Here is a 23,634-nt window from a genome sequence, read left to right as displayed (position 1 = left end):
ACAAGCCAGGGTGATGAACCACAGGTCATGGAGAAGCTGAACTGACTTCATGGAAGTTGCAGAGGGCAGGGAGATGCCTGCAATGGAACCTGCCCGTTTGAGAGTTCAGGGTGTGTACTCACTACCTATACCTTTATCCTGCACTGGTAAAAATTTCCAGTGCCAGGAATGGGAGCCAGGAATCGTGGAATCAGGTCCCACTCACCATTTGTAAATGGCTCCACAATCATCCTGCTTCCACGGAGATTTGGCCCCAAATCCTCCCTCAGATTAACTTTCTCCTATAACTTTTGGTGTTTTAAAACTGAATCTGAGCATCGCCTAATTTACTGCCATTAGGAACCAGAACCCCATTTCTCGATTTCTCAGAGAGGTTCCTGTCCCTGTTTACATAGTTATTCAGGTACTTGCAATGTGTTGGGTGACGTAGCATTGTCTATTCATCTTCACCTACATCACATATCCGTGACTAACACGTAGGAGAGTAATACCCACTGGCGTTGTAGACTAGGGAAATGGCACGCATCCCTTCCTGTTGGTGTTCAGCAGTCTCACACTCCACAAGCCAATAACCCACTTTGGTCGGGTACATTTCAATGGTTCCAAATGAACCTATGACAATGAATATTTTAAAATAATTCACAGAATTAAAAAAATATAAAAGCAGAAAACTACTAAGCCACATTAAAGCTACTGGCTATTAATAGCAAGGTAATATATAGGAACTTTGGCTAATTCAATTCTTCCTCTAAACCCAGTCCATGGGCACTGGAAGATCAATTGTAGGACACCTATCATCGTGAATGAGACCAGCTAACTCAGTCTGATCAACAGTGTGACCTTCCTTGTCATGGTTATTAATTATATAAACCTGCTGAGTGATTGTCAGAGATGCACCAAAAATGGAATATTTAATAACACTGATTTAAGAAAGCAGATGGATAATAAACAATGTGTTGTCAAATTTCATCACTGCTCTGCCAAAATGTTTTTTCACTCAGTGCCAAACAACATGGGCTGATGGATTGAGAGGTGACAGCACCATACTACCCATGTTAAGACACAGAGAAGGAAACTGCTGGTGACCTAATCCTACAGTATACAGCAAGAATAAGAGAGATTGACATTGCAATTTAAAAGGACAAAATATTCAGACATTAGATAATAATGGCATTAAAATCTGTGGTATACCTCTTAGAAATGGTACCTAATGTGTGGCATATCTATGTATACTATAATGAAAGGTATGGACTATATCAGGTGCACTACGTTGACAGTTGTTGTGCGTATCAAACATTGCTGTGTTATGAAGTGAAGTTTAGAAGTTATATTTTGAAATGCTTACCGGGGAATAGTGTGTAAACACCCATCCTATGCTCTTTGGATCTTCTCATTGTGAAAGGTTGGCCATGGAAATGCACGCTATAGATACCAGCAGATCCAACCACGTTTATGAGATACCAGCGGACTAATCGGTTCTGTGCCATTACCAGTCCCGGCAGGGTTTCAGCCACATGCCCATTGATAGCTGCAAGAAAAATCAAAGACAAAAGGGAAGTTACCGGATGTCTTGGAAATACAATCTAGAATTCAACAGTTAAGCAAGTTGGACATTCAACAGACCATACATTACTACTCAATCTTTGATCAGCAGAAATGGAGGCCTCCCTGGGAGATCAGGGGTAGAGGGGATGCTCCTAGGGCAGTGCCATTCTTACACCCAGGAACTGCCCACTGGACACCCTGGCGCTGCTAGCTGGGCACACAGGTAGGCCCACTGGGCAGCACCCACTGGGCAGCCAGAGGGCATGGGGCCTGAAGGGGGCGCTGCATCCTCTGCAACCACGACTGGGGAGGCTTGAGATATGCTGTGTGCTCTGCAACTGCAATAGGTGGGTGGAGGGGGGTGGGTGGGGTAGCGGATGCTGCAAACTCTGCAACCAGTGATGTCAGTTGGTCCATGCAGGCGGCGGTGTGTGGTGATTGGTCCGTGAGTGGATCGGATTGCCTGTGCAAGGTGGGGGTTGGGGGTGATCAGTCGGGGAGGTGGATCAGCCACGAATGCCAGTTGTAGCTTGGGGAGACAGTGACAGTCAGATCTCGGTGTTCACAGCTCAGGGAGATCTCAGCAAGCACAATTGTGCCCTCTGCTGTAAGCTGCCAGATTTCTGCAAGCCTCCCCTTGCTGGTGAAAAACAGATCTTGCATGATTTTTTTCATTGAGGTTAGATTTGATTTTTAACTCTCCCCAAAAAAAGTATGATTCTCTCCCATTTTCACGCTCATTCGGCACTCAGAATTTGTTTGGTAAGATCACCCCCAGTGTTCTTTTGGCCAATTGTAGCATTTTACATTTGAATCAAAGAGGACGATAGCATTTTATAACCAAAGAAAGTTTTCAGCTTGAGTTTTGTACCTCAATGTCTATTGAGCCAACTACTAGAAAATATATTCACCATGTGGCTCAGTGATAATATTCTGCCGATGCCTAATATTCTTGTATGTGGTCAAAAACTTAAATCAATTGATGGATTCTTACCGTGAAATTTATTGTTGTTTTGAAATGCAGGGTCCTCTCGTCTGACCTGACAAGGGGATTCGCAGAACATTTTGATGTTTTCTTCTAAGTACCAGCTTTTATTTTCATCGAAGGTCATGAAAAGCAGGGAGAATTCCTGAATCTTCAGCTTCCCACTAGAGATCTTGTTTAGCGTCCCTTGTCTACAGATGATGAGAGGACCAATCAAACCGGTGTGGGTGTCTCGTTCCTGATCAGAAAAACAGCACAATGTGACTCTGTAACAGTGCAGCCTGCTGCGTGTGGCCCTTTAGGCTTAAAGCATCAAAACCTTCTTCTCATTCAGCAATGGATGGAGCAAGAGATTGTTTAAATAGGAAGGTGAAAAAGCAGAAAAGTTCAATTTAGCTTAACAGATTTGAGTTAAAACTTCTCTAATGATTGTTCAAATAAATAAGGAATAAATAAATAAATTAAATAATAAATAAAGAAACAAGCCAGAAAGTCAATTCATACTGCATACAGCTCAACTCAGCAAGAGATCTTTGCAAACTTTGACTTACTGGGTTGACATCGGAATAATATGTCCAGGCTCTGCAGTCAAAGTCCTTGTCAGTGGGTGCTGAGCCCTTTACTACTTTCCAAATGTAAACCTTTGTTTTATTCGGATGAACTATATCATCAGCCTTTCTAGGCCAGTCTTGCAGCTCGTCCTCTTCATATTTGTATTCATATGGTATCTCACGTGGCACGCCATGGGCATGAATGGAGAACGGTCTGGAGGCCATATTCTTGAATTTCACCTGTATGTATATAAGAATGGAATAGATTTACACAAAGAAATGGAATAGCTGTCAAATCTACATCTTATTTATCCAGTGGTTTTGACTCTGTTGGACTTAAATCTGTCTTTTCAATCTAAAAAAAGACCAGTCTCCATTCTGAAGTTTGGAAAGGCATAACACCAATCATCTGCATTCCTGAATTAGCACCTAAATCATAAAATCTTGTAATTTCAAGCAATAATGACAGCATCTTTATTCTAGTTAGGTTATAGTTTCCAAAAGCAACAGGAGGGATTTTCCAGCATTTCTTGTTTGTGGGATCTTCCAATCTCAACACAGTTGACCCCAACCTTGGTATTGGCACCCTAAATAGTTCAAATTATTGGGATATCCATAGAGTCATAGAGGTTTACAGCATGGAAACAGACCCTTTGGCTCAACTTGTCCATGCCGCCCCTTTGTTTTTAAACCCCTAACGTAGTCCCAGTTGCTCACATTTGGCCTATATCCCTCTTACCCATGTAACTGTCTGAATGTTTTTTAAAAGACAAACTTGTACCTGCCTCTCCTACTACCTCTGGCAGCTTGTTCCAGGCACCACCATCTGTGAAAAGATTGCACCTCCGGACGCTTTTGCATCTCTCCCCTCTCAACTTAAACCTATACCCTCTAGTTTTGGACTCCCCTACCTCTAGCTAATCTATGCCCCTCATTATTTTAGTGATCTTGATAAGATCACCCCTAAGCCTCCTACGCTCCAGAGAAATAAGTCCCAGTCTATCCAGCCTCTCCTTATAACTCAATCCATCAAGTCCTGGTAGCATCCTAGTAGATCTTTTCTGTACTATTTCTAGTTTAATAATATTCTTTCTATAATAGGGTGACTAGAATTGCACACGTTATTCCAAGTGTGGCCTTACCAATGTCTTGTACAACTTCAACAAGATGTCCCAACTCCTGTATTCAATGTTCTCTTCAATGAAACCAAGCATGTCAAATGCCTTCTTCATCACTCTATCCACCTGTGACTCCACTTTCACTGAGCTATGAACATGTACCCCTCAATCTCTTTGTTCTATAACTCCCCCTAGTGCCCTACCATTAACTGAGTAAGTCCTGCCCTGGTTCAATCTACCAAAATGTATCTGCCATTCATCAGCCCACTGGCCCAATCAATCAAAATTCTGTTGCATTCAGAGATAACCTTCTTCACTGTCCACTATGCCACCAATCTTAGTTTCATCTGCAAACTTACTAACCATGCCTCCTATATCTTATCCAAATCATTAATATAAATGACAAATAATAGTGGACGCAGCACTGATCCCTGACGCACACCGCTGGTCACAGGCCTCCAGTTTGAAAAACAACCTCGACAACCACCTTCTGGCTTCTGTCATCAAGCAATTTTGTATCCATTTAGTTACCTCACCCTGGATCCCATGAGATTTAACCTTATGCAACAATCTACCATGTGGTACTTTGTCAAAGACCTTGCTAAAGTCCACGTGGACAACAACAACTGCACCGCCTTCATCTACCTTCTTGGTTATCCCTTCAAAAAACTCAATCAAATTTGTGAGACGTGATTTTCCACTCACAAAGCCATGCTGCCTGTCCCCAATCTGTCGCTGCGTCTCTAAATGCCTGTAGATCCTGTCTCCCAGAATACCTTCTAACAACTTACCTGCCACAGATGTGAGAGTCAGATGTTCCCAGGCTTTTCCCTGCAGCCCTTTTTAAACAAAGGCACCATATTTGCCACCCTCCAATCTTCAGGCACCTCACCTGTGACTATCGATGATTCAAATATCTCTGCTAGGGGACCTGTAATTTCCTCCCTTGCCTCCCACAATGTCTTGAGATATACTTATCAGGTCCCTGGAATTTATCTACCTTGATGCGCTTTAACATTTCCAGCACATCCTTCTCTTTTATATGTACACTCCTCAAGATATCATTATTTATTTCCTCAAATTCCCTAACATCAATGCCTTTCTCAACAGTAAACACTGATGAGAAATATTCATTTAAGATCTCACCCATCTCTTGTGGATCTGCAGATAGATTACCTTGTTGATTCTAAGAGGCCCTACTCTCTCCTTAGTTACTCTTTTGCTCTTTATGTATTTTGGAGAAGCTCTTTGGATTATCCTTTGCCTTATCTGCCAAAACAATCTTGTGTCTCCTTTTTGCTCTCCTGATTTTTCTCTTAACTCGACTCCTACACCTTCTATACTCTGCAAGGGATTCACTTGATCCCAGCTGCCTATGCATGTCATGTGCTTCCTTCTTCTTCTTGACCAGGGCCTCAATATCCCGAGTCATCCAGGGTTCCCTACTTCTACCGGCCTTGCCCTTCACTCTAAGAGGAATGTGCTTACCCTGACTCCTGATTAACACATTTTTGAAAGCCTCCCACTTACCCGATGTCGCTTTGTCTTCGCACAGACTCCCCCAATTAACTTCTGAAAGTCCTGTCTGATACTATCAAAATTGGCCTTGCCCCAATTTAAAATTTTAACTTTTGGGCCAGACCTATCATTCTCCACAGCTATTTTAAAACTAATAGAATTATGGTCACTGCTCCCAAAGTGTTCTCTCACGAACACTTCTGTCACCTGCCCTTCCTTATTTCCCAAGAGGAGGTCATTTTTGCCCTCTCTCTAGTGGGGCCATCCACATACTGAATGAGAAAGCCCTCTTGAATAGTCTCAACAAATTTATCTCTATTTGAGCCTCTAATACTATGGGCTGTCCCAGTCAATGTTGGGAAAGTTAAAAACCCTTACTATTACCACTCAATTTTTCTTGGAGCAATCTGTATTCTCCTTACCTATTTTCTCCTCAATTTCCCACTGACTATTTGGGAGCCTATAGTACAACCCTATCAAAGTGATTTCCCCCTTCTTATTTCTCAGTTCTATCCATGTAGTCTCAGAGACTGAACCCTCGGATATATCCCCTCTCAGTATTGCCGTGATATTTTCCCTAATCAAAAGTGCAACTCCCCCCACCTCTTACCTCCTGTTCTATCTTTTCTGTGATGTGGAGATGCCGGAGCTGGACTGGGATAAGCACAGTAAGAAGTTTCACAACACTAGGTTAAAGTCCAACAGGTTTATTTGGTAGCGAAAGCCACAAGCTTTCGGAGAGCAGCGCTCCGAAAGCTTGTGGCTTTCGCTACCAAATAAACCTGTTGGACTTTAACCTGGTGTTGTGAAACTTCTTACTATCTTTCCTATAGCATCTGTACACTGAAACATTGAGCTGCCAGTCCTGTCCCTCCCTTAGCCATGTTTCAGTAATTGCTATAATATCCCAGTCCCATGTATCCATCCATGCCCTGAGTTCATTTGCCTTGCCCATCAGGCCTCTTGCATTGAAATAAATGCAGTTTAATCCGGACTTTCCTTGCTCTCTGTCTTGCTTTTGCCTGATCTGTATGGTACGAAGAATACTGACACTGTGTTTACTATTTAATGTGCTTTCTTTATCTTCTGTGCTGTCCTCAACCTTCTTTTCCGTCTCCCCACTGCTTTGGGTCCCTGCTAAACCCCCTGCTAAACTAGTTTAAACCCTCCTGAGTAGCTTTCGCAAATCTCTCTGCTGGGATATTAGTCTCCTCCAGTTCAGGAATAACCCATCCCTCTTGAACAGGTCACCCCTTGGGTTCCTGGATGGTGGAATTGGAAAACCGTGCAAAGGTCTGTCGGCTTTGGCAGGACCAGAAGAATCTACCAGCAGCCGACGGTGAGCCAGTTCTGCTGCAAGTCAGCACAGTGGGGGGATGGAAAATTCCAGCCAATGAAATATTCCTAACAATAGATGTACAATGAGTAATTGCAACAAAATTAAATGAAATAATTATATATATAGATTGGAGAAACTGATGTTGTTTTCCTCAGGGCACAGAAGGCTAAAAGGAAATTTGAAAGAAATGGGAGACACAATGGCAATGTGGTTAGCATTGCTGCCTTACAGCGCCAGGGGCGTGGGTTTGATTTCATCCTTGGGAAACTGTTGGTGTAGAGTTTGCATGTTCTGCCCATATCTGCATGGGTTTACTCCGGTTTACTACTCAAATTCAATTAATAAAATTCGGAATTTAAAACTCATCTCAAAAATAGTGGTCATGAAACTATAATTGTTTATTGTAAAAGCTCTTCTGGCTCACAAATGTTTACCGGGGAAGGAATTCTGCAATCCTTATGTGGTTTTGCCTACATGTGACTCCACATTCTGTAGCAATGTTACTGAGTTTTAACTGTCCTCTGTACTGGTCTAGCAATCCATTCTGTTCAAGGACAATTAGGGATGTGCAACAAATGCTGGTCTTGCCAATGAGGCCCACATCCTGTGAAATAATAAGTTAAAAAAAACATTGCAACTGACAACATTGTGCAGGGAATGATGGATGCAACAAAAGCCGGAGGTGGTGGTGGTGAGGGGAAATGCATTCAGAAATATAAGGTGGAATAAGTTCTAGAGATAAGGATAGATGAGGCGATGGAGGGACTTACAAATAGAAGAATGAGGCAATTATATCGGTTACCATATTGACCCAATGAACTCTTAGAGCTGCAATGGAACTAGACTCGAAAGAATAGATTTGGTGCTGTGCAGGAAGGAGTCATTGATAGGGGAAGAAGATAACAGAAGAGTAGCAGAAAGTAGGTTAGGGTGTGAGGGGATAGGCAGGCGATTGATAACATGAACTAAGAAATTAACATGAAAAAGGATGGCCAAAAGGTAAGGGGTGATGTTCAACAAATTAAAATGAAGGAAAGACTGAGTTTCAAACTAGTTACAGAAGTATGTGGATTGGAACACATTGGATTGGTGACCTCCTGAAGTCCAGTTTAATGTGAAACTTCATTATGAATTCACATGTCAACCCTGTGAGTGATTTGCAAAGCCTCATTTTAAATCCATATATTTAATTTAAAGTTGGTGACTTACCACAATAACATCATCGACCTCTGCACGGATGACAGGCCCAAGAATGCCCAAATGTTTTTCATCTTCTCCACGGACGACGGGATATTTGAACATGCTGTCCTTATATTGCAGAAAAATTGCCTTCTTGAATCGGCTGCCAAGACTCTGGAGTGGGGATTGCTTCTTCGGTCTATGTGACATTGGTATTAAGAACATAAGAACATAAGAAATAGGAGCAGGAGTAGGCCATCTAGCCCTTCGAGCCTGCCCCGCCATTCAATAAGATCATGGCTGATCTGTCGTGGCTCAGTTCCACATTCCCGCCCTCTCCCCACAACCCTTAATCCCCTCGCTTATCAAAAACCCATCAACCCGCGTCTTAAAAATATTTAGTGAAGCAGCCTCCACCACTTCAACAGGCAGAGAATTCCAGCGGTTCACCACCCTTTGAGTGAAGAAGTTCCTCCTCAACTCCATTCTAAACTGCCCCCCCTTTATCTTGAGGCTGTGCCCCCTAGTCCTAATGTCCTTTCTGAGCGGGAAGAGTCTCTCCACCTCTATCCTATCCATCCCATTCATCATCTTATATGTCTCAATGAGATCTCCCCTCATTCTTCTAAACTCTAACGAGTACAAGCCTAGTTTATTCAGCCTCTCCTCATAGCTCAACCCCCTCAACTCCGGCATCATCCTAGTAAACCTCCTCTGCACTCCCTCCAAGGCCAAAATATCCTTGCGTAAGTGCGGCAACCAAAACTGCACACAGTACTCCAGCTGCAGCCTCACCAATGCCCTATACAGCTGCAGCAAGACCTCCCTACTTTTATATTCAATCCCCCTCGCTATGAAGGCCAGCATCCCATTAGCCTTCCTGACCACCTGCTGCACCTGCAGGCTGGGTTTTTGTGACTCATGCACAAGGACCCCGAGGTCCCTCTGCACCGTCGCCTGCTGCAGTTTTTCGCCACGTAAGTAATAGTCCTTCCTACCATTATTCCCACCAAAGTGGACCACCTCGCACTTGCCAACATTAAATTCCATTTGCCAGTTCCTGGCCCATTCGCCCAGCCTATCTAGATCCTTCTGCAGACTCTCCACACCCTCCATGCAATTTGCCGTTCCACCAATCTTGGTGTCATCAGCAAATTTCGACACCATACACTCGGTTCCCTCCTCCAGATCATCTATATAAATGGTAAATAGCTGAGGCCCCAGCACCGACCCCTGGGGCACTCCACTAGTCACCAACCGCCAATCCGAATAGCACCCATTAATCCCCACTCTCTGCCTCCTATTTGACAACCAATCCACGCTAACACCCTACCCCCAGCTCCATGCCCCCTTACCTTCTGCAATAACCTCTTGTGAGGTACCTTGTCAAACGCCTTCTGAAAATCAAGAAAGACCACATCCACCGGCTCTCCTCTATCCACCGCCCTAGACACATCCTCATAGAACTCCAATAAATTTGTCAGACATGACTTCCCCTTAATGAAACCATGCTGCGTCTGCTCTATCATGCAATTCCCCTCAAGATGCCTCGCTATTTCCTCCTTGATGATGGATTCTAACATTTAACCTACAACAGATGTTAAACTAACCGGCCTATAATTCCCTGCCTTTTGCCTACTACCGTTCTTAAACAACGGCATAACGTTAGCCGTTTTCCAATCTTCCGGCACTTCCCCGGAATCCAGCGACGTTTGGAAAATAACCACCAAGGCATCCAATATCATTTCCGCCATTTCTTTCAGAACCCTCGGATGCATTCCATCCGGTCCTGGGGACTTGTCCACAATCAGTCCCTCCAGTCTGTTGAGCACCGCCTGTCTAGTAACAATAATGTCATTGAGACCCTCCAGTCCTACCACCTTTCCATCGCTAACACCCGGCAAATTATTCACGTCCTCCTCCGTGAAGACTGAAACAAAAAAGTTATTCAAGACCTCAGCCATTTCCCCATCCCCTACCACTAAGTCCCCTCACTCATCCTCTAAGGGTCCAACGTTCACCCTAGCCAGCCTCTTCCTTTTTATATATTTATAAAAACTCTTGCTATCCTTTTTTATATTAAGTGCTAGCCCAGCTTCGTAGTTTCTCCTACCCTTCTTCATCAACTTCTTTGTCAATCTTTGTTGACATTTAAACCTCTCCCAATCCTCTTCTCGCCCACTACTCTTAGCTGCTCTAAACGCCTCCGCTTTTAATTTAACACTTTCCTTCACCTCCTTTGTTATCTGTTGAGCTGTTTAAATTTATTCCCATCAGAGCCATTAATGAATGTGACTTCTACATATATACATTTATATATTATTATTATACATATTTACATTTTTGTAAAATATCTTCAGTGTCTTGCAAATGGCAGTAATATGACCCAGTAATTCACTGGGCAGTAATCCAGTAAATACCAGAAATATTTAGTGGAATTCAAAACAACATGAAAGCAGGTGTAATGACTTTAATGGGGCCCATCATGTGTAATCCGGAACGTCCAACCGTACAGACCCATCTACTGATGCAGGAACTGCAATCAAGGCAACAATTCCTCCATCCACACTCCAACCAGAGTGAAGAACCTCATTGGACACAACCATACCCTTAACACTGCAAACCATTCTCACTGTCTCTCAGGCTAGAAAAGAAGCAAACACTCCAGGAAGCGTGGAAAACATGCAGGCCTGCAAGTGGGTGTGAAACAACGGGGCTCTAAGTCTCTCCTCCCCAGCTTACTGTTTGCAAATGTTCAATCTCTGGAAAACAAGCTAGACAAATTTACAGCCAGACTCAATTTCCAAAGAGAACTGAGGGACTGCTGTGTACTCTGTTTCTCGGGGATGTACTCACTCCTGCTTCACTAGACTGTGCCCTACAGCCAGAGGGCTTCTTAATCCATCGAATGGAACGTACAGTGGCCTCAGGCAAGGCCAGGGGAGGTGGGGTCTGCTTCCTAATCAACACCTTGTGGTGCCTAGATGTAGCAACACTGGCAACTTTCTGCTTCCCAGACCTCAAATACCTAACCTAAAGTGCCACCTAATACTTCTGCATGAGTTCACCTCCTTTATCCTGATGGCAGTTTACATTTGATCCCAGGCAGACGTGAAGATTGCGCTGGACAAAATATATACCACTACGAATAGCCTTGAGGCAAAACATCCCAAGGCCTTGTTCACCATGGCCGGGATCTTCAATTAGGCCAAGCTCAAGAGTATACTACCAAGTTACCACCAACATGTCTCCTGCTCCACCAGAGGCCCAAACATCCTAGGCCACAGCTACACAAATAAACATGCCTACTGCTCTATCGGCTGCCCATACATTGGCATGCTCCCGGCTTACAAGCAAAAACTGAAGCGGGAGAAACCATCAAAGAAAGTTGTACAATGTTGGTCTGAGCAATCAGATGATCTCCTATGGGACTGCTTGGAGTCAGTGGACCGGTCAGTATTTAAAACTCTGTGGCCAGCCTGAACAAGTAAACCACTACAGTAACTACTTCATTGGTAGTGTGTAGAAGACTGTACGCCAAAGAAGCAAATCCATGTGTTTCCCAACCGGAAACCATGGATGAACAGGACTATCCACTGCTTGCTGAAGTCCAGGTCTGACGTGTTCAAGACACTGACCTATATAAGAAAGTCAGATACGATCTAATGAGATCTATCAGAGATAACAAAAGACAGTACTGGATCAAGCTAGAGTTCCAGGCTAGCCACACTGACCCTTGCCAAGGTCTGCAAGACATAACAGGCTACAAGATGAAGGCATGTATAATCACCGGCTCCAATGCACCCCTCCCTGATGAGCTCAATGCATTGTACACTCGTTTTGAGCAAGAGATCAGCGACAGCATGCCCTCCAACCTGGAAGCCTTGAACAAACCTGTATCTGGGTCACCATTACAGATGTCAGAGCAGCTTTCTCAAAGGTCAACCCACGGAAAGCGACTGAGCCAGATGGGGTACCCAGACAAGCACTCAGATCCTGCATGGATTAGCTGGCAGGGATATTTGCAGACATCTTCAACCTCTCTTTACAACAATCTGAAGTGCCTATCTGTTTCCAGAAGATGACTATCATGCCGGTACCTAAGAAAAACCAAGCAGTATGCCTCAGTGACTGTTTGCCAGTGGCTTTAACATCCATCATTATGAAGTGCTTCAAAAAGTTAGTCATGGCATGAATCAATGGCACCACCACAACAGGTCCACAGCAGATGCCACCTCCCTGGCCATGCACTCAACCCTGGAACATCTTGATAACAAACACACCTAAGTCAGATTCCTATTTATTGACTATAGCTCAGCCTTCAACACCATTATTCCCTCGAAACTCATCTCCAAACTCTGTAGCCTGGGCCTCAGCACCTCCCTCTGTGACTGGATCCTGAATTTCCTAACTCACAGACTACAATCAGTAAGGATAGGCAACAACAGCTGTTCCACGATCATCCTCAAGACCGGTGCCCCACAAGGCTATGTTCTCAGTCCCCTACTGTACTCCTATACACCAATGACTGTGTGGCCAAATTCCTCTCCAATTTGATTTTCAAGTTTGCTGACAACACCACCATATTGGGTCGGATCTCAAACAATGACAAGACAGATTATAGGAATGAGACAGAGAATCTGATGAACTGGTGCAGCAACAATAATCTTTCCCTCAATGTCAACAAAACGAAGGAGATTGTCATCGACTTCAGGAAGTGTAAAGCAGAACACGCCCCTGTCTACCTCAATGGGGACGAAGTAGAAAGGGCTGACAGCTTCAAGTTTTTTGATGTCCAGATCACCAACAACCTGTCCTGGTCCCCCCATGCCAACAATATAGTTAAAAAAGCCTACCAATGGCTCTACTTTCTCAGAGAACTAAGGAAATTTGTCACGTCAGCTATGATTCTCACAACTTATACAGATGCACCACAGGAAACATTCCTTCTGGTTGTATTACAGCTTGATACGGCTCCTGCTCTGCCCAAGACTGCAAGGAACTACGAAAGGTTGTGAATGTAGCCCAATCCATCATGCAAACCAGCCTCCCATCCATTGACTCTGTCTACACTTCCTGCTGTCTCAGCAAAGCAGCCAGCATAATCAAGGACCCCACACACCCTGGACATTTTCTCTTCCATTTTCTGTCGGGAACAAGATACGAAAGTCTGAGGTCACATACCAACCGACTTAAGAAGAGCTTCTTCCCTGCTGCTGTCAGACTTTTAAATGGACTTACCTTGCATTAAGTTGATCTTTCTCTACACCCTAGCTATGATTGTAACACTACATTCTGCATGCTCTCATTTCCTTTTCTATGAACAGAATGCTTTGTTTGTATAGTGCGCAAGAAACAATACTTTTCACTGTATGTGACAATAATAAATCAAATCAAATCAAATCAAATTTCTTAGAATATGAGCTCCCCGATTAAGGCTCATGGCCGTGTGTCCCTGGAGAGGGAGTATGTGGTCTCTGAGAGCATTATTAATGCCTTCCTTGCTCACTGGGCACCGCAGGGACTGGGGTGTGTTACTGACTCTTTTAATTACATTTTAATTTGAGGCTTTAAGTTTTCTTTCTGCTTTGTCTTTTGTTTCAGGCAGTTCTCTTCCTTTTGGGAGCCGCCTCTTTTAAGTTGCCCTAAAGTTAATTTGAGATGGTTTATTTGGTTGGACAATAAAATATGTCCCTGATTAAGGCAGCAACGGCTGTCAATCAGGGAGACCTGCATGTGTACATAATATGGGGTGTAACTTGGCTGTGCCTACGGAGTGAATAAAATTGACTGCGGATTGGCATCTGTGAAGCTGAGACCTCAGGAGATGGTCAAGATGGATAATCCATTTGGATGAACATGCTTTGCGATCCTTCAGCCTTGTCTTTTGAGCTAATGCAGTGAACTCAAGTCATCATACAGGATGGGGACATCTATACAGCCTGTGCCTCTGGTTTATTGTTGAGTTATTCACAACTGGATTTGCAGGACTACAGAGCTTTGATTTGACCTGTTGGTTGTGGGATCACATGTGTATTATGGTACTTCCATTGTTTAGCATGTTTGTAGTCCTGAGTTGTATCTTCACCAGGTTGGTATTTTATATTGAACAAGTCACGGACTTGAACATGAGTTCGACAAGTGCAATCTATTGTTAAGTGATTACATCTAGTTATCTTATTTAATATATCCACCTTCATGAAGCAACATTGATACTCACTTACCTATGTTTGGAAGCTGTAGGTGTTTGACTGCCTTCATAATCCCATATCAGTTCTACAGCTGCAATGTAATAGTATTTAGACTGTGAATTGGAAGTTCGTGGGATGTAGCTTGGATCTTCCTCTGGGCACCACTCACGACTGGAGAAAGCTCTGAAGTTATTATCATGCAGATCTCTGTCACTGGATTCCTCACCAGCTCCACTGTTAATTTCTTCTACGTAGTCGTCATAGTCAAGAGTTTCTTCTGTATCCTGTTGGGAATTGCTTACAGTTCTTGTGGTTGACGTTTCATTAAACAATGTCCGATTAGGCGTTACAGCTTCAGATTCCACAACAGGTGCAGCTGTATAATTATCCCATAAGTTCATTGCCTCTGTTCCATTGCTAATTCCCTGATCAAGTATGAATGTTTTGTGAAGCTGCGTCTCTGTGATAACTCCATCATCCAGCTTTTGGCTTTGATTCGGTTGCAATTTGTTGGTCAATACAATTTCCTTTTTAAGATGCTGACTTTCATAGAGGAAGTCCTGTTTACCATCTGTTTGCGTAAAGGTCAGGTTAGTTTCTGGGCGATCATATAAAGGTATTTCTGTCATTTGGTTTGTTTGAACAAGATCATCCGAGCTGTTGTTTGTTTTAATTAACTCATCAACTCCTGCATTTTTACTGTGTTTATTAACTCCATTGTCCTTGGTGAAGGAAGAGTACATTTTATCAGATTCTTTTGTCTTGCTCGTTTCAGATAGATCATAGAAATCCTTTCTAACAGTTTGATTCAGTTCATTGGGATCTTTGAACAATTGGTTACTATGATTTGAAAAGCGATTTTTCTTCTTTCTTTGAGCATATCGCTTATCTAAGGTATGATGTTGTTTTTGCTTGCAATTTGACCAGATAGGGTCTTTCTCTGTTATATTTTCCATATCATCAGTCATGTTCATTAATTCCTCTAGTTCAATTTCTTCTGTTAGGTTGCTGTTGTGCCTATTGAATCCTCGTGGTCTGTAAAGAAGATGCTCAATTTCTTCTGGAAGTACATTCCCATTAGCTTCATCAGGATCAACTTCCCGAAGAAAGTCTTCCACTATTTCTGGGTCATTGTCACAGTTACGAACTCTGAACTTTGCCCTCATGCCCTGAATTTGATATTGATAATTGAGAGGTTCCAGAAGCCACAAACCTGCAGGTTGAGAGATAAAGTGAATAATAAAGTAAAACTGTAAAGTTAGGAGGAATCAATTTTTATCCAAATTGAATGCAACCGTGCATAACCAGTTTCATTTCATAACTTCTCAGTTTTGAAAGTGATATAGATGGAGGTCAGTCATAGAATAATACAACATAGAAGGAGGTCATTGGGCCCATCAATCCTCTGCTGTTATTTCAACGAGCAATTCAGATAGCTCCATTCTGCCGTTCTTTCCCATTTTCCTGACTTTTATTCTCTTTCAAGTACTTATCCTATTCCCTTTTAAAGGCTACAGTTGAATTTGTTCTGTAACAACAGATCAGGGAACATATTCCAAACTCTAATTACCCGTTGCTTTAAAATGTTACCCCTGGTTCTTTTGTTAATCACCTTCCCTTATTCCCTTATGAAGTTGATAAAGAAGGGTAGGAGAAACTATGAAGCTGGCCTAGCGCTTAATATAAAAAAGGATAGCAAGAGTATTTATAAATATATAAAAAGGAAGAGGCTGGCTAGGGTGAACGTTGGACCCTTAGAGGATGAGAGAGGGGACTTAGTGGTAGGGGATGGGGAAATGGCTGAGGTCTTGAATAACTTTTTTGTTTTGGTCTTCACGGAGGAGGACGTGAATAATTTCCCGGGTGTTAGCGATGGAAAGGTGGTAGGACTGGAGGGTCTCAATGACATTATTGTTACTAGAGAGGCGGTGCTCAACAGACTGGAGGGACTGATTGTGGACAAGTCCCCAGGACCGGATGGAATGCATCCGAGGGTTCTGAAAGAAATGGCGGAAATGATATTGGATGCCTTGGTGGTTATTTTCCAAACGTCGCTGGATTCCGGGGAAGTGCCGGAAGATTGGAAAACGGCTAACGTTATGCCGTTGTTTAAGAACGGTGGCAGGCAAAAGGCAGGGAATTATAGGCTGGTTAGTTTAACGTCTGTTGTAGGTAAAATGTTAGAATCCGTCATCAAGGAGGAAATAGCGAGGCATCTTGAGGGGAATTGCTTGATAGAGCAGACGCAGCATGGTTTCGTTAAGGGGAAGTCGTGTCTGACAAATTTATTGGAGTTCTATGAGGATGTGTCTAGGGCGGTGGATAGAGGAGAGCCGGTGGATGTGGTCTTTCTTGATTTTCAGAAGGCGTTTGACAAGGTACCTCACAAGAGGTTATTGCAGAAGGTAAGGGGGCATGGAGTTGGGGGTAGGGTGTTAGCGTGGATAGAGGATTGGTTGTCAAATAGGAGGCAGAGAGTGGGGGTTAATGGGTGCTATTCGGATTGGCGGTTGGTGACTAGTGGAGTGCCCCAGGGGTCGGTGCTGGGGCCTCAGCTATTTACCATTTATATAGATGATCTGGAGGAGGGAACCGAGTGTATGGTGTCGAAATTTGCTGATGACACCAAGATTGGTGGAACGGCAAATTGCACGGAGGGTGTGGAGAGTCTGCAGAAGGATCTAGATAGGCTGGGCGAATGGGCCAGGAACTGGCAAATGAAATTTAATGTTGGCAAGTGCGAGGTGGTCCACTTTGGTAGGAATAATGGTAGGAAGGACTATTACTTACGTGGCAAAAAACTGCAACAGGCGACGATGCAGAGGGACCTCGGGGTCCTTGTGCATGAGTCGCAAAAACCCAGCCTGCAGGTGCAGCAGGTGGTCAGGAAGGCAAATGGGATGCTGGCCTTCATAGCGAGGGGGATTGAATATAAAAGTAGGGAGGTCTTGCTGCAGCTGTTTAGGGCATTGGTGAGGCCGCAGCTGGAGTACTGTGTGCAGTTTTGGTCGCCGCACTTACGCAAGGATGTTTTGGCCTTGGAGGGAGTGCAGAGGAGGCTTACTAGGCTGATGCCGGAGTTGAGGGGGTTGAGCTATGAGGAGAGGCTGAATAAACTAGGCTTGTACTCGTTAGAGTTTAGAAGAATGAGGGGAGATCTCATTGAGACATATAAGATGATGAATGGGATGGATAAGATAGAGGTGGAGAGACTCTTCCCGCTCAGAAAGGACATTAGGACTAGGGGGCACAGCCTCAAGATAAAGGGGGGGTGGTTTAGAACGGAGTTGAGGAGGAACTTCTTCACTCAAAGGGTGGTGAATCTCTGGAATTCTCTGCCCGTTGAGGTGGTGGAGGCTGCCTCGCTCAATATTTTTAAGACGTGGGTTGATGGGTTTTTGATAAGAGAGGGGATTAAGGGTTATGGGGAGAGGGCGGGAATGTGGAACTGAGCCATGACAGATCAGCCATGATCTTATTGAATGGCGGGGCAGGCTCGAAGGGCTAGATGGCCTACTCCTGCTCCTATTTCTTATGTTCTTATGTTCTTACTCACCTGTTTCTGGTTATCGACTATTCAGCCACTGGTATTCACTCACTCCCTTTACTAACTCTATTAAAACACTTCATGATTTTAAACACCTCCACCAAAACACCTCTTCGCTGTCTCTGTTCTAAGGTGAATGTCCTGAGGTTCTCCAATCTATTCACAAACAGGAATCTCTGTGTATTCTGCATGAAAATGTAAGTATATTAAGTACTTCCTCCAGTGGGTAAGGTCGGACCTGGAACTACCAAGCCTTCTTCGAGAGACTCCCAAAGCTGCAATTTCTACCATTTTGAAGGACAAGAGCAGCTTGTAAATAGGAACACAATTGCCTTAAAGTTTTCTCCAATTTACACACCATCCTGTTTTGGACATATTTCAGCTATTCCCTCATCATTACTGGAGCAAGATCTCACTCCTACCAACAGAATGTGAGTTAAGTCAGACTTACACATTTACACATTGTAGCTGCACAACAACATTGTTTCATACTAATCTAAAAGGCCATAAACAATGACAATGGTTAAACCTCAATTAATAGTATCTTGAATGTAGAAATACACCTCAAGCTTTTCACAGAGATTTAATCAATCAAAACTGACCCAAAAATATTTGAAATAGTAATGAAGAGCTTGGTTAGCAAGAATGAGGTGGAAAGATGGAGAGGTTTTGATCAGCGAGTATCAGGGACTTAGGTAGAAAGCATGTGCACACACTACTTCTCTTGTCTGGAACTCCCCAACACAATGCTGTTGCCTAAACTCTATGTAAATGTACAGTAAGCAATTACTTGCTCAATGAAGGAACATTCATTAGCCTATGGGAAAGATGATATATGAATATATTGTTAGTCCAGTACATTTTAGGAACATTGCTTGCTTCTATGAGCCATCAAAACCAAATTCAGCATATGAATTGTGCAGTTCTGTCCAGGCGTTATATTCATTTATTATTAGTCACAAGTAGGCTTACATTAACACAGCAATTAAGTTACTGGGAAAAATTTCAAACATTCCAACATCGCACTATTAAAGGATCAGAAATAGGGACATTGTCACAACAGTGGCATAAGATAACTGCCACCTGAGAACCCAATCAAGAAATCTCTGAAATTCTCTTCCCCAAAGGTTAATGGAGGCTATATCGTTGGAAGTATTTAAAGCGAAAGTGGATAAATATTTGATAGATCGAGAAATGGAGGGTTATGGAGAACTGGCACAGAAAAGAAGTCGAAGCCAACATAGATCAGCCATGACTGTATTGAATAGAGGGAAGACTTGAAGGATCAGGTGGCCTATTCCTTCTTCTATTTCTTGTGTTCTTATTGGAATATCATAAACATTTTTCTTGAAGCCATCCTGCTGGGTGGTCAGTGCTTAGCACCTTTCAATCTGCTATTACATTCCCTGGTCTAGACAGACACATTCAGTGCTGATGTTATTATCATAACCAAAAAGAATGGACTCCATTAAAGTGAGGTATCTCTGGTTCCAAAACTGATATGCATGTTAAAATCTCTCTCTTCCTTGACTGTCTCACATCTCACCATTTATCCTATCAAATCCCATCAGGATTTCATATGTTTGAATAAGGTCACCCCTCACTCTTCCAAACTCCAAGGAATGCAGACCTAGATTATTTCGTCTGTCTTGACAGGCCAACTCTCGCATCCCAGAAATTAGCGTAGCGAATCTCCTTTGGACTGCCCCCAGTGTTACTACATCCCTTTCAAGGTAAGGGGACCAAAACTGAATGCAACATTCCAGGTGAGACTTCACCAACACCCTGTATAATTGTAACAAAATCTCCCTATTTTTTCAAATCCCCTTGCAATAAAGGCCAAAATGCCATTTGCCTTTGTAACAACTTCTTGGACCTGATTACTTGCATTTTGTGATTCATGTTGTAGAACACCTACATCGCTCTGTACTCCATTCGCCTGCAGTCTGTCTCCATTTAGATAATAATCTGCCTTTTGATTCCTCCTGCCAAAGTGCTTGACTTCACACTTTCCCACAGAAAACTTCATTTGCCAGTTTTTCACCCAGTCATCTAATCTATTCATATCCCTTTGTAGAATCGCAATATCCTCATCACAAACTGCCCTTCTAGCTACCTTCATATTATTAGCAAAGCTTATATTCTGTTCCTTCATCCAGGTTATTAATGTAAACAGTGAACAATTGCGGGCCAAGAACTGAATCATTGTAAAAAACACAAGTTCAAAAGGTCTGGCATGGCATTCAAGAAAGAGGGTCAGGAACGGTCAACCTGGCATGCAGACCTATAGTTCAAATGTGAAGGACCACTCCTGCGTGGAAGATTGTAAGTTATCTGCCAAACCTGACGGGTAATGGAACTGAGGTTTTTAAAGTAATTTAAGGATAATAATCAAATCCTGGGGATTTGGATTTAAATTGAGGAAGGTTTGGGCAGATTCACAAGGTTTTTAAGTAGAGACTTTCTAATAAGTTGTGGTTTTTTATGTGTTTAAGTGGAATCCGAGGTTAAATTATGGAGGGATTTAAATTGGACTAATGAATGGAGTGTTGTCTAGTGTCATTTACACTTGTTCATACACTTTGTATTTAGGCATGAGGTGATTTTTTAATAAACAACAATTTTGTGGTTGAGTCAAACCTGTGTCTGTGTAATTTTACCCTTTATAAATCCAAAAGTCAAAAATCATCCAGGAGGGGAAACAGGAGTGTAAACCTCTTATAGCAGTCTACTGGGAAATATGATCCTAGCCTAACTGCCAGGATCACATTTTAAGGGTTTGTGGAGCCCATGTGTCCCTGTAAAACAAGTGCAAAGCTCTGAAATACTGACCAATGTTATCCATGCCCATGCGGATTGTTTCACTGGTAAATGGGAAGAGAGTTAACACATCTTCATATACCCCATCATACTTAAAAGTTTGTCCATGGAAATAGATTGAAAGGAAGTTATCTTGAGTGCCAACTATCACGTGCCAAAAAATCATGTCTTCCTCGCAGAACTTCAACTTTGGGACATTTTCATAGACAAACCCATTAATACCTGCAAAATAGCATGCACATATACAAATCAGTGCCTGGAGTGTAACAAATACATACATGTTAATAGTGCAGAAAAGCACCCGTAGAGTGTGATTCAAATCCTGAGTCAGGACCCTGGCAACGACATTCATTTCTGGGATTCAACTCTGCATTGCACTGTTAATATTTACACATTGAAATTTTAATTGACAATCAACGTAATTGGTCCAGAATCTCATTTGCTGTCTAATTAGTGATGGAGAAGGGAAGGAGGCAGGTCCAATTTAAAGGGTGAGCAACAGTCATTGCTGTGGCTGCCGTTGTCTCAATAATAGAAGGAGAAGTTGGCATAGAGGGCGATGGATGTGGGAGGACCCCAGGCCAGGGCAGCACCCTGATCATCCCTATTTTTTCTGACATCTTACTTAAGGTGTTGCTGGAGGCAGTGGCGGCATGGAGAAGCATCATGTTCCCTGTCATTAGCATGAGAAAGCCTGCACGGCAGAGAATGAAAACATGGGCAACATGGTGGCACAGTGGTTAGCACTGCTGCCTCACAGCTCCAGGAACCTGGGTTCGATTCCCGGCTTGGGTCACTGTCTGTGTGGAGTTTGCACATTCTCCCCATGTCTGCATGGGTTTCGTCCAGGTGCTCCAGTTTCCTCACATAATCCAAAGATGTGCAGGTTAGGTTGATTGGCCATGCTAAATTGCCCCTTAATGTCCTGGGATGTGTATGTTAGTGGGATTAGCAGGATAAATATGTGGGGGTTCAAGAATAGGGCTGAGGTGGGATCGTTGTTGGTGCAGACTCGGTGAGCTGAATGGCCTCCTTCTGCACTGTAGGATTTCTATGGTTGGAGCTGGCTCAAACAGCAGAGAAGTGGAGAGGAAGAACTAGGTCATAGTGCAGGAAACATTTCAATGACTTTCTCAGGTTGGGCAAAGTGAATCCAGATATAGACCACATGGCATGCCTCCTGCTCAGCAGTCACCAGATTGCAGACTCCTGTTTTAATTAGTAGCAGCCTAATTAAAGGTAGGAGTTGAAGGATTCAATATTATTACCCTCAGATCATTCAAATGCTTCACAAATCAAATTCATGCATCAGATACATACTTCCAGAAGGATATGTACAGCATTATTTAGGGTTAGATGGCTAATGTTACTGAAACTTCGCTAATCACTCACTGTGCATTAGGTTGGAATCATAAAATTCAGGGTCACTTGGATTCACTCGTGATGGATCTTCACAGTATTTTTCAATATTATCATTTATGTACCAGCTCTTATTCTCATCAAATATGGAGAAAAAAAGGTACATAGCTTTGTCTATCTTCACCTATGAAGAAAATAGAAAGTAAAAATAAAGCTTAATTTTGCCAGAGTGGAGTTATGATAACTATCTTATCTTATAATTTGAAAGTTGAAAATGCTGCTTGTTCTGTGTCTGAAATTTGACTCTCTGAAGAGAACTCCATGGCTGTTCCAGTGATTGCCAAATCATTGCAGTTATTGTAAATCTATAATAAACATCGTTATTACATTGTGTAACCTAGTCACTCTTCTATTTTCTCATGTGTTTATAAATCTTTAGTCTCATTAGATAACCAAATGCCTTTACCTGTGATAAAATATCTTACACTGAGTTAACTCTTAATGGAAAATCCTGATGAAGGACTAAAGGCCTTGACCGTCAAATTTAAAATGACTAGGAAAGAATACAATATGGGTGGATTCCCCACTAGCTCCCGGCAAGTATCACATTGACCCGGAGATTCAATCATCGGCTGAAAAATGCGTTCCGTGCTGGTCACCGGACTTGTTCTGAACTTCCCAGGCTGTGCTGCTGACCCCAATTGAGTTCCCAGCCAGAGCGGGTGGAAGAACACAATAAATATTTAAATGGACTCCTTAGGATCTCAAGAATGGACTTGGAAGGTCGATTCAACAGCTGTCTGAGATGCTCATGTCCTTCCACTTGAAAGCCACAGAAATTGGTACAGGTCATGAAAAGCAGGGGCCTGGCAGAGTGAGCACAGAGGGGGAGCAAGCAGGCAAGTCACCACTTGAAAGTTATACTGGGGTGTCTGGGGGTCTCACAAGGTATTTATGGGTAGGGGTGCCCATGCTTGTGGTGAGGGGGGTTCCTCCCCTCATCCCCTGTCCCTCCAGGACATAGGGGTGGATGGGTTGAAGGTCAACATGCCGTGGGGTGTCTTGGCTGAATGTCCCCATGCTGTAGGGGAAAGATTCAGAGTAATCACTAAGATGCCAGTCTTGGAGAACTGACCTGTCAATATGTAGTTTAGTGACGGTTTCATGTCTCACTGTGATTTCTCCTTCCTTGATGACAATGTCATGTGCCCTGACCATCTGTAAGTCAGTATTACTCTCTAAGGAATTCATGGGTATACGGGACTTGCCCATTGTTCAGTCAGCGACTCTGACCTTTTGGCACATCTCCATTTTACTCAGTGGGGTTGTCAGGTGCAGTCGGGATTTCACCCTTTCAAGACTAACTGTGGCCCACGTACAAACTTTCTCAATGCCTCTCAGTCACAGCAGCAGACCTGGTGAAGGAGGGGGTCAGTCAAGGAGAATTACGTGAACAAACCCATTAACCGGCATCTGCTGAAT

At 43.1% G+C, this 23,634-nt stretch overlaps 1 protein-coding gene across 1 annotated transcript in view; it reads right to left on the bottom strand.

The window, feature by feature from the left end:
* f8 (coagulation factor VIII, procoagulant component) overlaps positions 1-23,634 on the bottom strand; it is an 80,910-nt gene that overhangs the window by 16,336 nt on the left and 40,940 nt on the right. The window contains exons 11-18 of the mRNA XM_080187677.1: positions 22,186-22,336; positions 20,806-21,015; positions 14,460-15,639; positions 8,266-8,434; positions 3,082-3,321; positions 2,540-2,768; positions 1,346-1,528; positions 496-612 (exon numbers count right to left, since the gene is read on the bottom strand). Coding sequence (XP_080043803.1) covers positions 496-612; positions 1,346-1,528; positions 2,540-2,768; positions 3,082-3,321; positions 8,266-8,434; positions 14,460-15,639; positions 20,806-21,015; positions 22,186-22,336 — 2,479 coding nt within the window. The remainder of the gene's footprint in view (positions 1-495; positions 613-1,345; positions 1,529-2,539; positions 2,769-3,081; positions 3,322-8,265; positions 8,435-14,459; positions 15,640-20,805; positions 21,016-22,185; positions 22,337-23,634) is intronic.

Source organism: Carcharhinus amblyrhynchos, chromosome 4 (assembly GCF_965287045.1).
Source record: "Carcharhinus amblyrhynchos chromosome 4, sCarAmb.v2.hapA, whole genome shotgun sequence".
Classification (NCBI taxonomy): domain Eukaryota; kingdom Metazoa; phylum Chordata; class Chondrichthyes; order Carcharhiniformes; family Carcharhinidae; genus Carcharhinus; species Carcharhinus amblyrhynchos.
Note: the sequence above shows the minus strand (reverse complement) of the source record. Positions and strands in the feature narration are given on the sequence as shown.